At 40.0% G+C, this 13,855-nt stretch overlaps 1 protein-coding gene across 22 annotated transcripts in view; it reads left to right on the forward strand.

The window, feature by feature from the left end:
• ehbp1l1b (EH domain binding protein 1-like 1b) overlaps positions 1-13,132 on the forward strand; it is a 30,023-nt gene extending 16,891 nt beyond the window's left edge. For 18 of the 22 annotated variants that reach the window (XM_044221877.1, XM_044221874.1, XM_044221872.1 and 15 more), the window contains 13 exons: positions 4,148-4,984; positions 6,403-6,649; positions 6,749-6,897; positions 7,845-7,893; positions 8,093-8,417; positions 9,407-9,477; positions 9,650-9,698; positions 9,809-9,861; positions 10,246-10,366; positions 10,520-10,619; positions 10,703-10,776; positions 11,422-11,536; positions 11,852-13,132. In XM_044221877.1, coding sequence (XP_044077812.1) covers positions 4,148-4,984; positions 6,403-6,649; positions 6,749-6,897; positions 7,845-7,893; positions 8,093-8,417; positions 9,407-9,477; positions 9,650-9,698; positions 9,809-9,861; positions 10,246-10,366; positions 10,520-10,619; positions 10,703-10,776; positions 11,422-11,536; positions 11,852-11,939 — 2,278 coding nt within the window. In that variant the 3' untranslated portion in view covers positions 11,940-13,132. Of the gene's footprint in view, positions 1-290; positions 396-4,147; positions 4,985-6,402; positions 6,650-6,748; positions 6,898-7,844; positions 7,894-8,092; positions 8,418-9,406; positions 9,478-9,649; positions 9,699-9,808; positions 9,862-10,245; positions 10,367-10,519; positions 10,620-10,702; positions 10,777-11,421; positions 11,537-11,851 lie in introns of all 22 variants that reach the window. The other 4 variants (XM_044221894.1, XM_044221882.1, XM_044221873.1 and 1 more) reach the window with 3 other exon arrangements.
• The last annotated feature ends 723 nt before the right edge of the window (positions 13,133-13,855 follow it).

Raw genomic sequence — 13,855 nt, forward strand, 5'->3', positions numbered from 1 at the left:
GGCGTGACATGTCTGGTTTTGCTTGCAAACCACCACATGCAGACACACACTCACACACACCTGCACACATACTGACTAACATTCCTCTGTGGTGCTGCAGGCTAACCAGTGCTTACTCAATAGTTGCAATTAACTTCATCTAATGCTGTTCTCTTCATCTCAACCTCTGTCTATGCTGTTAGACTGGGTGTTTAAATGAGAATTATTTGATAAGAGCTTTTCATAAGAGTAAAATTTGTGCGTGTGTGTGTGTTTATGGGGGTGTCTGTATGTGTTTTTGTGTGTGGTAGTGCCCAAAAATGTGTACACACAGAGGCAGATGTGTGTGTTGCAGAGCAACAGAAGGAGGCGCCTGCTGGCTTCATGTCAGCAGTAGTTGGGGTGTTGTATAAAGGGTGAGTCTCTCTGCCTGCCTGTCAATAACATTTTTTGTTAAGGTGTGAGGCATTTTGCAAAAACGTAGACCAATCTTAATTACATTCAGAAAATATTGTCAATAACTATGAATAATTAGATATCTCTGGATAATTCAATAACTTGTCAAATGCAATAAAATATATCCCTCTATATGTTGCATAAAACAGGTGCAGTTAAAACAACAAAACAAAGCATTATTACTTTATAAAATACAACTTCAATTGACTGAAGTAATATAATAATAAAAAGTTTAGACTTAATAATAAAATGTATTAGTTAAAAATAGGATAACATTTTTAACTTAGAATCATATAATTATTATTAAATGAGAGGTTATTAAAAAGTTTTTAAAAACGTATCTAAAGCTTATCTAATAATAGCCAGGAAATGTTAAATGTCAAATTACATTCATACATTTTATTAAATTAGCACATCTTATTAATCTATTCAGAGAGACATTTTATTACATTTTGATGAGTTATTAGTTTATCTCCATGGCAGTTATTCTAGTGTGGGTTGCTTGCTGCACACATACATGGCACATGAGGGCTTACTGTGGACAACCTATAATACCTGCGCTGTATATAAAACCTGTATATAAAGCCCCCATTTACCAGTACCAGTACATCATCAGTGGTTGATCTGCCATCGTTTTGTTTATTTGGTCATAATCCACTCAGTGAGCTGTCGTACACAAGATGCTGTGAATTTAAGTGTGTCATAGAGATTTTGTCTTTTGCATATTTATTGGCTAGCTGTATATCTTTCTCTGAGCTGATTTGAGCTCTCACCTGCATGGCACCAGAAAATGTCACCTGTTCCTTAATGATGCCAGAGGTGATGTAAATGCCAGTGGGCTTTGCTATGTTGTGCACTACGTAGAAAAATATGCAGGGTGGTTCTCAGTGCAGCCAACAATAAATGTTTCCCCTGTGTGCTTTGGACAAGCACCAAAACAAAGTCTGAGAAAAAGGAACTACTTAATCAAGCATGCTGTCTGGCTTTCTGTCACACTGTTCAGAGCCTGCTGAGGTCATTTCAGGGTGAGCCCTGTCTCAGAGTTTTCCTGTCCCTCGTGTCTGTCCCTTTAGCTATGAGACAGTGGCCTCCATCCTGCAGACAACTGGATCCACTGATGCAGGTCATCCACACAGCTCTGCAGAGCAACCATGCCTCTTATAAATAATGAAGATCAGCTGTTTTTACAAGAAGTAGATGCAGAGATGCTTGATTCCTATGAGCCACATGATAATCCACTAATTCCCATTGGTGTGGACATTACGCCACCCACGGCTTTCTCTGACACAGCAGAGAACTGGACAATTAGTGAACAGACTGAATTAGCTCAGAAACCAGAGTGTTTACCATCGCATGGGCTAAGTCTGGTGGCAAGTCTGAGACTGGCAGCTTGTGAGCAGGAGAAGGAGAGAGAGCAGGAGAGGGAGAGAAGGGAGAAAGAAAGGATGGAAAATATGAAGAGGGAAGAAAGAGAGAGAGCAGAGAGGGAGGAGAGAGAAGAAGCAGAGAGAAAAGAGAAAGAGAGAGTGGAAAAAGAAAAGGAGAGAGAAGAGATGGAGAGAAAAGAGAAAGAGAGAATGGAAAAAGAAAAGGAGAGAGAAGAGATGGAGAGAAAAGAGAAAGAGAGAGTGGAAAAAGAAAAGGAGAGAGAAGAAATGGAGAGAAAAGAGAAAGAGAGAGTGGAAAAAGAAAAGGAGAGAGAAGAAATGGAGAGGATTGAGAGGGGAAAGGAGGTGGAGAGAAAGAGGTTGGAAAAAGAGAGAGATGAGCTGGAGAACAAGCAAAGGGAGGAGAGGGAAAAGGCAAAGAAAGAAAGGAAGCATCACATGGAGAAGGTGGATGGGGAAGAAAAGAAAGAAAATGATGAGAGGAAGAGAAAGATGGAAAGGGAGAAGAAGAGAAAGGGAGAGAAGGGTGTGGTGAGGCAATGGGAAGAGGAGAGCAAAGGAGAGAAACCACAACAGAGACAAGAGATCATTTCGGTCTCTGTGTCACAGCAAAACAAACAGGAAGTCATAAACAACCAATCAAATGACTGGCCTCCTCTGAGGGAAGTAGAATTGGATGATATTGCATATGATGAGAAGCTACAAGGTGATGAAGAGCAGTCAGAAAGCAAGTCTGATTCCAAATTAGTGAAAACGATTGACCCTAAAACTGAAGTCATACTGGTTTCGACCAGACCTGCTGATTCTATGCCTGTAGCCAAACCAACAAACATGCTCAACTCCACATCAGTTAAAAAAGGCAAATCCAACCTGAAATCTGGTGCCATCCCAGTGTGGTTGAGAGAGGAGGAGGAGGACGAGGAGGTGGCGTATGAGAGAGGACAGGAAGATCTTGGCTCCATCTGGCTGGCTGAGCTGTACATGGAAGGGGAAGCAGGGTGAGTAAGAGGGGTGAGAGGGATAAATAGCAGCAGGAAAGAGTTGGCTATATGAGAGAGATGTGCTTGTTGCTTCTTGTGGATCAGAGGACTGTGCCTGTGCGTTTGTTGTGTAAGCTTCCTCCAATAACCGAGGCTTGACTGACTCACTATATAGTATCTGCAGGGAAATAATAATTACTAAGCATTACTATTCTTCATTTACTGAGGGTTTGGGATTTGCCTACAGGCCTTTCTCAAGAAAGAGTTGCGTGTTGGCATGTGAGTCATGTACAGTATGTCTCCCCCCAAACAACATCATTACCATGTTGTTTCTGAAGGAAACTGGAATTTCCTCTTTAGGCTACATCTTGCCTTGGTTATGACTTCTAATAGATGCTTTCAAACTGAGGAGCAGGAGGAGTTGGGGGGTTAGTTATTATAGTTTGGCGCAGTTGGAGCTGTTGCAGTTAAGGTACTTTAAAACCCTACTTTTAAAGCGCCCAATTGCCGTAAGTATCTCATTCCTTCTCTGAGTCATAACTCAGTCAAATCTGATTACACAGACATGATACACATATGTTTAGATTCAGTGTGACTTACACTTTCAGATATCATTGTCCCTGATGTCCATCGCAAATACACGTCATAGAAAAATGACGCTCCTTAAAACTCCAGAACTTGCCTTAGAATCATCACGTTTTTAAGTTTTCTTCAGTATCAAAGTAATCAAGCAATAGTTTTCTATGTATTGTACTGTAGGATTTGAGCAAGTATGCAGCAGTAGTGCAGCAAGCATAAAAGGGGAAGCTGTGTAATGGATCTATCTGCATCTGCTGCATGTTTCTGTCTATGATTGTCACTGTCGACACGGCTGACATTTGTTCAGTACTCATGAGTAGCATGTCAAGTAGCATGGGTGAATGGATTGGTTTGGTTATGGAAGTCTGGGGAAAATCTTATCCAAACAATGGAGATGTCAAGACCATTGGAAAGCTTGAGACAGCCATGAGATAAGCTGAGTTTGGAATAAGCACTTCTGGAGAGTTTTTGTAAAGTTAGGTAAAAACAAGTGTCCTTCTTTAACAATTGCCATGCTCTACCCTCAGTTTACTCTAAACTGGTATGTGTAAGTATGGGACAACCAACTGTGTCTTTCCTAAATAACTTTTATGCTTGAATTTTTTTCCGACCTTTCTGAGATTAAGATGGAGCTCTGGCTACATGAGATGAATAGTGGCCAGTAGGAAATGGAGCATGGCAAGGATTGGATTTGTTGCCAGTCAGTTTTTTAAAAAGCACTTAAGCATTTAGGTTCAGCTCTGAAATCTAATTTTTTGTCTTCAGCCCAGGCCACCTGTCCCCTGTTGTTACCGAGAAGCCCACCTCACTCCCTTCCAGTGGACAAACCTTTTACCAGGGCTCTGCTGCCAGTCAACCAAATAAACCTGAACACCCTCTACCAAGTGTGGCTGATCGTCCTCAACCTAAACCTCCTTTGGGGTCTAAGCAAGAGGAAGGAATCTGTCAGACAACTAGGGCCAAACCTGCTCCCCAATATAGTGGGGCACAGAAACAGCCGATGAAAGGACAGAGAGATGATGTTGTCACAAAAACTGGCCACAACCTGGAGGTAGAAGCCAGTGAGGAGGGAGAGCTTGTTCAATCGTCTGTGGTGCCTTGGCCATTCCCTCCAAGCACAAACACTGCCAGCATACACTCTGACACGAACATCAATAAGATAAACAATGATACAAAATTGGCCGAATTGGCTAAAGATTCACACAAGAGTCTTAAAATGAGGGATGATAAAGACTTGAGCCACTCCAGTTTAAACAAGGACACACACACCACAAAGAGTGACAGTCCACAAATTAACAGCCTTCATGCACAGACATACACCCCTGATCTCAACCATCTCACCAAAGACCAACAGCTCCAAGAGGAGGAGAGGTTCTTATTGGCTAAAATTCAGCTGATGACAGGCGACACATACCCTGTCTCTGGCCCTCGCAGTATGAAGCTCCTAATCCCCGACCCCCATGATATTGACTGTGACACCACAGAGCTTGTTGATCACAGTCAGCACTTGATTATTCCCTGCTTTGATAGAACATCACTAACTGAGGCAGAAGAGCCACTGACCAATGAGCTGAGGCAAAATCAAGAAGGAGAGGAGGATGTGTAAGTCAACATGGGCTGTCAATCTGTGCTGCTCTGTAAAATGACATGCCACTGAAGCCTTGTATTTGTTTGGCTATTTGATGTGCAGAGCTGTAGACTTAAGTCACAAAAATGAACACTTGATACTTGACTCCCTAAAGATTTGACAAGCAAAAACATTCAAGTATGAAATTCTGACCTAATGAAATCCCAGAAAAATAAAAAATAAATAAGACAGCAGGCATTGTTTAGCCACACAGCTTGAATACTTCACTATTGGGCCTGTTTATTCAACAGACTTGGTGTCAGCTATGTATATAAACAAGACTAAGAGTCTACAGCCATGCTAGCTGCTCTGTGAAGCTGTACTTACAGTAGGCCCAACAGTGCTTTGAACTAAATGCTAACATCAACATGCTAAAATGCTAAATGACAATGTTAACATACAGATGTTTAGCAGGTATTTATGTTTACCATGTTCACCATCTTACTTTAGTCTGTTAGCATACTAACATTTGCTAATTAGCACAAAAAGGTACAGCTGAGGCTGATGGGATTGTTGTTTGTTTTTGCAGATATTGGACAAATACATTTATTTGACCTGGTAATGGCACTATATGAAAAGTCAGGGGATCACCAAAGTCAGTAGGATTCATCCTCTTGACCATGGATATTTTTTTATTTTCATCAATTCAGTCTGGACTGTGGTGGTGGACTGACTGACTGATCGCCACTAGAATGGCTAAAAACACAAGCAACGCAGCTTGTTCAAATGCTGTGTCAAGTGTTGACATCTAACTTGTCTTGGCTTACTTGGGACTTGACTTGGGACTCGCCCCAAAAGACTTCAAACTGCTCTGGCAATATGTGTGTGTGTGTGTGTGTGTGTGTGTGTGTGTGTGTGTGTGTGTGTGTGTGTTTCCACCTGATTCCAGTTGCCGTGTAGTTTCAAGAACTACTGCCATGTAGGACAGAACAGTTTGGTGAATCTGCTTGGTTCTGATTACAATCAGAATCAGAAATACTTTATTGATCTCCGAGGGGATACTCTTTTGCTACAGCAGCTTACTATCTGAATGGAATGGAAGTACTAAGCAAAAAAAATATAATACACTATAATACAGGTCAGAAAATAAATTGGCCAAAGAAAGAATGAAAATTGGCTGAACAGCATAAACCTGTGTTGAGGAAACCATGCTGACAACATAGGTTCCCGTTCTCTTGAATACTGTGTGTTTCCTATTATGCCCTCTAACATCAAGTCAGTGCTGCCGTCTGTCATGTCAGCAAGCTTGCCTGTCTGTCACTCGCATCTACGAAATCACTGGTGACAATGCTGATACCTGGCTGCTAAGATGATCTCCTTTCTTCCACTAAACAAAGTCTATTTTACTTTGTTATCACTCATCTTTTCTATTGTTTGTCCTGTCTCCTCTTAGGCTAAAAGGCCAACCGGCCGACCTCCCTGATGGTGGAGGGAAGAAACCGCCGTCACAGCTCGGAGACACAACCAGCGCACACACCAGTGATAAACACAGTGACATACACACCACTCCTCCCCAGCACTGTGAGATGAAGACATCTCGACTTCCTACGTTACCAGAAGAAGAAACCCCTGACCTTAAGTCCCCTGATCCTGTACCAGCGGTCAGAGAGGAAGCTGATGGGAAGGACGATGCAGCTGAGGTAAATATACACAATACTGATGTGCACATAAACTCTGACATGCTTTTTAAATCACAGATCACAGCTCCCTCCTCTTCCTCTCTCCTCCTCCTCCTCTAGGACCTGGTGAACTCCAGCCAGTCGCTGCTCCAGTGGTGTAAGGACATCACCAACGGGTACCAAGGGGTAAAGGTCACTAACTTCAGCACTTCCTGGAGAAATGGCCTGGCCTTCTGTGCCATCCTACATCACTTCCATCCCGACAAAATGTACGACATGCAAACAATTTTGGAACTGATTATTTTTCATTCAATCATTTGCTGCTGCTGTAAGATGGTAATGTTAAGAATGTTAGCTTAGTGCCTAAACCATTCATTTAGAGTGGAAACAATTAATTGATTGGTATGGAGTGTCATAAAATGAATTGGTAGCTGTGAAGATTTCCTTCCTTCATTTTATATAATTTTGAATTGAATCTTTTGGGGTTCTGGGGTGTTGTTTGAACAAAACAAGACATTTGGACATGTTTGACAGTTTGTATTCTGGGAAATTGTAATGGACATTTTTCACTATTTTCTGGCATTTTATAGACCAAACAATAAATTGATTCATCAAGAAAATAATCAGCAGATTAATCGCTAATTAAAAGAATTGACAGTTTCAGCCCCGCATTAAATGTGAGATATTCTAATCCAGTACACGTCTTTTTGACAAATTCAGCCAATATCTCCTCATGGTCCGTTAGCTGTCTGATCAGTGTGTGCGCAGAAAAACATTCTGGTGTTTGTACACAGCCCTGGTTCTGTAAATGGGAAATAAACAAAGTGGCTTAGACCAAGCCACACAACACTATTCCAGCCATTCCTGCCATGATTTGTGTGTCAGGTAACATTAAATGACTTGCCCACGGGCATTCAGCTTACTTTCTACTTTGCCAAGATATGCTGTTGTTGTGATGTTAGCTATAGTAGCAGGAGAGCTGTGAGTATCGCTGTCTGGAGCTGGTGTGCTGGCTCTGGGAAACTGTCTCATCTTCTCTGGCTGTTAGCTTCACAGCAGCAACTGTAGTGACAGTTTGCTAACCCACAACCTAGCTAACGTTAGTTACATTACTTGCTGTGTCGTTGTTCACTCCATACCCCACCTTTAATTTAAATGTTGTAATCTTGCTGTGGGTATGTTCTCATTATATTCTTCCCTGCTTTTGTCCCATTAGAGATTTTGACCAGTTGGATTCTCATGACATCAAGCTCAACAACAAGAAGGTAAGGACGGGGCTCATGTTAATCAGTTTTATATTCAGCTCTTTGGTGCCATCAGCAGTGTGAATATGGTTTACTACTTAACAGATATTGATCTTAAAGGTCCAGAATTTACCTCTGAAAGTGTTTTTCAAATCATACTTGTCATGGGATACACAGTTTGTTTCTTTACTGATGATGTCTTTCTTTTTTCTGACAATAGGCGTTTGACGGTTTTGAGGCACTGGGCATCTCTCGTCTGCTGGAGCCGTCCGACATGGTTCTTCTGTCCATCCCTGACAGGCTCATAGTCATGACCTACCTCAGCCAGATCCGCTCACACTTCACCAACCAGGAGCTGAGCGTGCTGCAGATAGAGCACAACAGCAGCCAGTCCAGCTATGGCCTCACCCTCTCTGGTCCTGGTCCCTCTAATGTCGACGCTGCCGCTTTCTGCATGGCCAGACTGAATGAAGGAGTGAGCCTAGAGGAAGGAGGAAGCAGCACGTTGGTCATCCCACCACCGAGGACCAAACGACTGGTTAAAGGTGTCAGCCTCTATTAAACATTTCAACTTTCTTGTACTTTTACTTATTTTTTTTAATTCTTGTACATCTAAATAATTATCTTTACCATTATTCTTCCCATCTGTCTTCAAGGCTAATTTTATCTGCCTCAACCTTATGGACTTTTTAGTGGGTTCATCATAGCAAATTGTGCAGGCAAAACTCACTTAAGATTCCAGTCCATATTCCAAAATAAGAGACAAACAATGAAGTGGAGCAAAAAAGAATCAAGTCAGAAAAACAGAAAAGAGGAAAGGGGAAACATTAGTGTGTCTCCAGGGAACTCAGGAATGTGAAGTAGCACAGTTTGAGTTAAGGAGACAAGAAGCAAGGATAAACAAATGATTAAATCAAGTTTACAGCACCTCAATTAAGATTCTAGTAGGTTTCCCAAGGTTCCCAAAGATACCACATACAGTATGTCATGCTGTTTTCGATGGAAATGTGTATACAATGATGCACATCTAGAGGTTTCCATTTGATGGAATGGTGCAGCCATTAACATGGCATTTTGGATATAAATATTTCTCTCACTATGAGAGTTATAATGTGTGTTGTGCTGAAAAGACATTTTCTCAATCAGCTTCTTACTATGAGTGATGAGGTCTTACATGAACACATACAAATTTTATGCCAAAGTTGGAACAGTTTTGTTTTTTTCAGATGAGAGATTTCTGTCTGTGCAGGAATCAGGAATGCGCAAAATAATTCAATCAAAATGTGATGACAGCTGTGGGATTGTTTGCTCTTGTTAGCCACTGTCAAATCAAATCTGATCACACCACACCCACACAGTCCTGCATGTTAAACTCTTAATACATAATGCCTAATTATGTTAAATAATAATTATAATAATAATTATGATTGTTGCTCCTTTAGACTTAAATTAAGGTTACTCTGGAAATGGTGTGGAATAATGAGGTTCACATGGTTAAATCCAACTTCTGATAGTTGTTCTCATCTGTTTTTAGTGGACGAGTCAATAACCCCAGTCCCACCCCCAAGGTCGATTAACAAAGCAGTCAAATCTGGATCGTCTCAGGTAACACTTTTTTTTTTACTGTAACTGACTTGTTTAAACTGTAATGTCATTTTCTAATAAAATCTTTAAATTGTATTTTCACCTGGAGAAAAAATAGTATGTATTTATATACTCTATGTGCCATCCTTGTGATAGTTACTGTATTTGACAGTTTCATGTTTGTCTTGTCCAGGATGAAGACACAACGACTGACTCTGCAACAGAAATCACTAATAATACTGGTGGGTACCTGAAGCCTGAGCCTTTCACAGACAATATAACATTTTTAATATTTATTTAACTTCTAACTTTCTTTTACGCTTTTCTTTGATGTGTGTGTCCATGTGTGCAGAGTTGCAGAGTGCAGCTGAGACCCAGCCTCCCAAACATGAAGAGGAAACAATGGTCAGTTATGTGTTCCTCACTTAACTTTTTCTCCTCTCTATTTCTTTTCTTTATCTTTGACTCTGAACATCATTAACATGACTGATGGCTGCAAGAAGGACCGAATCATATTTGCTTTTACCTTGTACAAAAGTTGTTCATTTCATTATAAAGAAAGCATTTCCATAATTTTAAACATTCACAGCTTGTGTTTTCCCATCCTTTTGGCCTCTCTCTAATCTTTTGACCCTCTTCTTTTACTTGTTTCCCCGAATCCCTTTTTCCTTTCACCTCCTTTCCCCTTTTTCCTCTCTTTGTGGCTGTCTGTCATTGTCTTTTGTATGTTCATGCGTGATTGTTTGTGTGTTTGCATGAATGTGCGCGTGTGATGGGGCTTGTGGTCAGTGTCTGCAGGACACCAGCCAGTATGTGCTGAGTGAGCTGGCGGCGTTGGAGACGGAGCAGAAGCACATCGACAGCAGAGCCGCTGTGGTGGAAAGACGACTGCGAAGCCTCATGGAAACAGGTGAGTCAAAGTTTTCAGGGGTCAGGTGTTAATTAAGGTGTCTGAGACCCCATGAGTCCCCTCTGTATTTCGTACACATGGTGATGGTGTAGGTTTCCTCCAATAACCCATCCAGTTGTACACAAACTGTCCTTTCTTTTTCTGTTTATACAGGAAGCGACCGTGATGAAGAGGAAAGACTGATCCAGGAGTGGTTCACCCTGGTGAACAAGAAGAACGCTCTGATACGCAGACAGGACAACCTGGAACTACTGTAAGACCTCTCACACACACAAACAGCAGACACATGTACATACTACACACGTCTTTTTGTCTGATTGTTGATTGTATCTACAGGCAAGAGGAGCAGGATCTGGAGAGGAGATTTGAGCTTCTGAACAGAGAACTTCGGGTCATGATGGCTATAGAAGGTTAGTAATCAACAGTGGTGGAAGAAGTATTCAGATCATTTTCTTAAGTAAAAATAGCAACACCACAGTGTAAAATACTCCATTACAGTTGCATTGGAATGTTGTAGCTGGTTGAGGTGGAGATAATGTATACTGTTTCACATATTGTTGGGTAGTTTCATCTATAAAAATGTGACATATATTTACAAGATAATCAATATTTGTGTAGCACCTTTCATACATGTTAGTGCATTCAAAGTGATTTACAGATGACTGACAAGCTGATAATAAGACAGTACAAATGTAAACAGTAAAACTATTTGAGACTAATGAACACAATAAATAAAAAATGTCTTAATAAAACCAATAAAATAAATTAAAAAGTAAATGCATTTAGTTACATTCCACCACTGGTAACCAATTAGCTGTCCTGTCTGCTGTTCGCCACCAGCACCAGAAGAACATCTGAATGTTAAGTCACTTGCTCAACAGCACTTTATTATTCAGTAAAGGTGAATGATAATGTAAACCTTCAGTTAATACAAGGCAAAATAGAAAATGCTTTTATGTAGGTTTTCGCCGACAGGTGAATTCAATAAACTGTCCTTTCCTTTCCGTACATGGTTATATGAACCATTACCAAGCATTCTGCCATTTGTCCCGCAGACTGGCAGAAGTCGTCCACTCAGCAGCAGAGGGAGCAGCTGCTCCTCCAAGAGCTGGTGTCTTTGGTCAACCAGCGGGATGAGATCATCAGAGACATCGACGCCAAGGAGAGAGGGTGAGTGTGTTTGTGAGTATATAGTTGTGTGAAAAAGACAAAACAAGTCACAAGGAGATAGCGAATTCCTAAAATAGAAGAGAAAGCATTGAAAGAACATATTTCATATTATTTGATTGCCATGTTTCAAATTAAGCCTTCATAATGCTTGTCATGTTGACCTGCAAAAAGATAAACATAAAAATGTAGTTAGTTCAATGATATGTATTATTTGTATTCCTTATTTGTATGCAATAAATTGATACAGGTCTGGGTATAGATGGCCAAGAGTTAATGTCATATGCACTATATTGTCAAATGTGTTTGTGTTTGCAGGGCACTGGAGGAGGATGAGCGTCTGGAGCGCGGTCTGGAGATGAGGAGGAGAAAATACAGCAACAAAGACAAATGTGTCCTACAGTGAGAAGAGAGGACATACACAAACAGCTTTTACTACTGAGCCTCTGAAGTCCAGAAAGATGATTCTTTTTAAAAAATATTGTTCATAATTTTTGCACACAAGATAAAAACAGGACTTGTCGGGCTCCGTATTTCCCTGTTTTTTTAGTGCCTTTATTTTCCTGGTGAACTGTTCATACTTATTATGAGGAAACCTGATGGGCTGCAAACTGTGTCCTCTTTGAAAGTGTTTGCTTAAAAATGAAAATCGGTTCATGTCAAAGTTTCATTATTTTCAGACTGTCTTAATGTAATGGTATTATTTTGATTTTCTTCGCATTTTTTTATTTATTTAAGTGATGTGTCAGATTGTTGTACATCTATTGCACATATGGTGTTTTGTGTGTTTGTGTTTATTCGTCTGTGAGTTTGTTCAGTATTTGATCACCCCTCTTTTCCTCCTCTGTTTTTTATATAAAGAATAGGTTCCCCTTGTCACGAAAAGAGCTTGGCAAAAAAGATTAAGGCCGACATGTGCCATGTCCTTGTAACTTTTATGGGAACTAGTTTACAGTTGCTTCTGATCTGCACATATCAAGAAATTTGTTTTGTTTCTAGTGATATTTGTCTTTCTGTTTCCACCCTGAAAGTGAAAAATATTTGGTTGTAACATGCCAAGAAATTCTTAGATGTAAAAAATAACATGTGACAAGACATGAGCTGGACTCAAACCCACAATGTTGAGAGTACAACTGCAGGATGACACCCAACATCACATTTTGATAATAATATTTCCACTTATTGCAATATTATACTGGATTGTTTCATTTTTTAGATGTTAGATGTGGAAAGTGTTGTTCATATTAAGATAATCAAACCTCATGTACACACAAAGGATGCTCAAGGTGGTTTCCAGCTTAAAGCATTTATTTTAAGTTAGACCCTGAATGCCTTAAATCACTCATAATGTGTATGGTTGGATGTTCATGCCTGCTTGATTCACAGAAATTAACCTGTTTCCTAATTTCTGTGTTCATATGACTACTCATTTGACTGTTTTTGAGGTGTGCAGATAAAGTGGTACTCTGCTTCACATCACTACTGTATACCTATCACACACTGTATACCTGATATTGCTGTCTATATTTATGAGATAAAGATATAGTGAATGATATTGATAAAGATGTTGAAGAAAAATAAATATTGGTTGGTGGCTTACATCTTTGGATTTTGTATCTTTTTAGCTTCAGACGCAACATGAACCTGTGAAATAAAATGCAATCTAATACAATTCTGCAACAAACACATGTTTTGTGAAGCTTATATTAATAGTTGTAACCAACCCCTCAACCAAAAACGGCCTCAAAATAACAACAAATTGAAACATTAAAATACATTCAAGTTATACAAACCAAATTTATTAAATTATCAATGTTTTTGAAAAACAAAAAAGGGAAGGTAAGTTACAAGCTCAGGCCAAACTTACTGGTACCCAGAGGTAAAAATATGAGTGGAAAATATGTTTTTGGTGTGATCTAGTTAAACAGTATCAAATCAAATCAAAAATGAAAACAGCTGATTGTAAAAGGTCACATTACTGAAAGAAAATGCGCGCTTTCTACTGACTTTGGTTTTCCACAAATGGGAGAATGTGATAATAAATAAATTGCTGAGAATCATCGATGAGACAAATCAAGGGAAATGTGTAGCTACTTGCTCTATAAATAAGTATTGTCAAAGAAATGTCTTCACAAAAAAGTTTGTCCATTCACCTATTATCTATGCCCGCTTTTCCATAAGGTTTCGGCCAGTTTTGTAGAAAATCTAGTTCATAGGATAGAAGTTTTAGTCACCGATTACCAGTTGATTTTGCATTATCTGTACCTCTTTTATTTGATAGTCATAGGTCGTGGTTAGTTGTGGTGCAGGTTTGATTCCCGG

This window comes from Siniperca chuatsi, linkage group LG14 (genome assembly GCF_020085105.1).
Source record: "Siniperca chuatsi isolate FFG_IHB_CAS linkage group LG14, ASM2008510v1, whole genome shotgun sequence".
Taxonomy (NCBI): Eukaryota; Metazoa; Chordata; class Actinopteri; order Centrarchiformes; family Sinipercidae; genus Siniperca; species Siniperca chuatsi.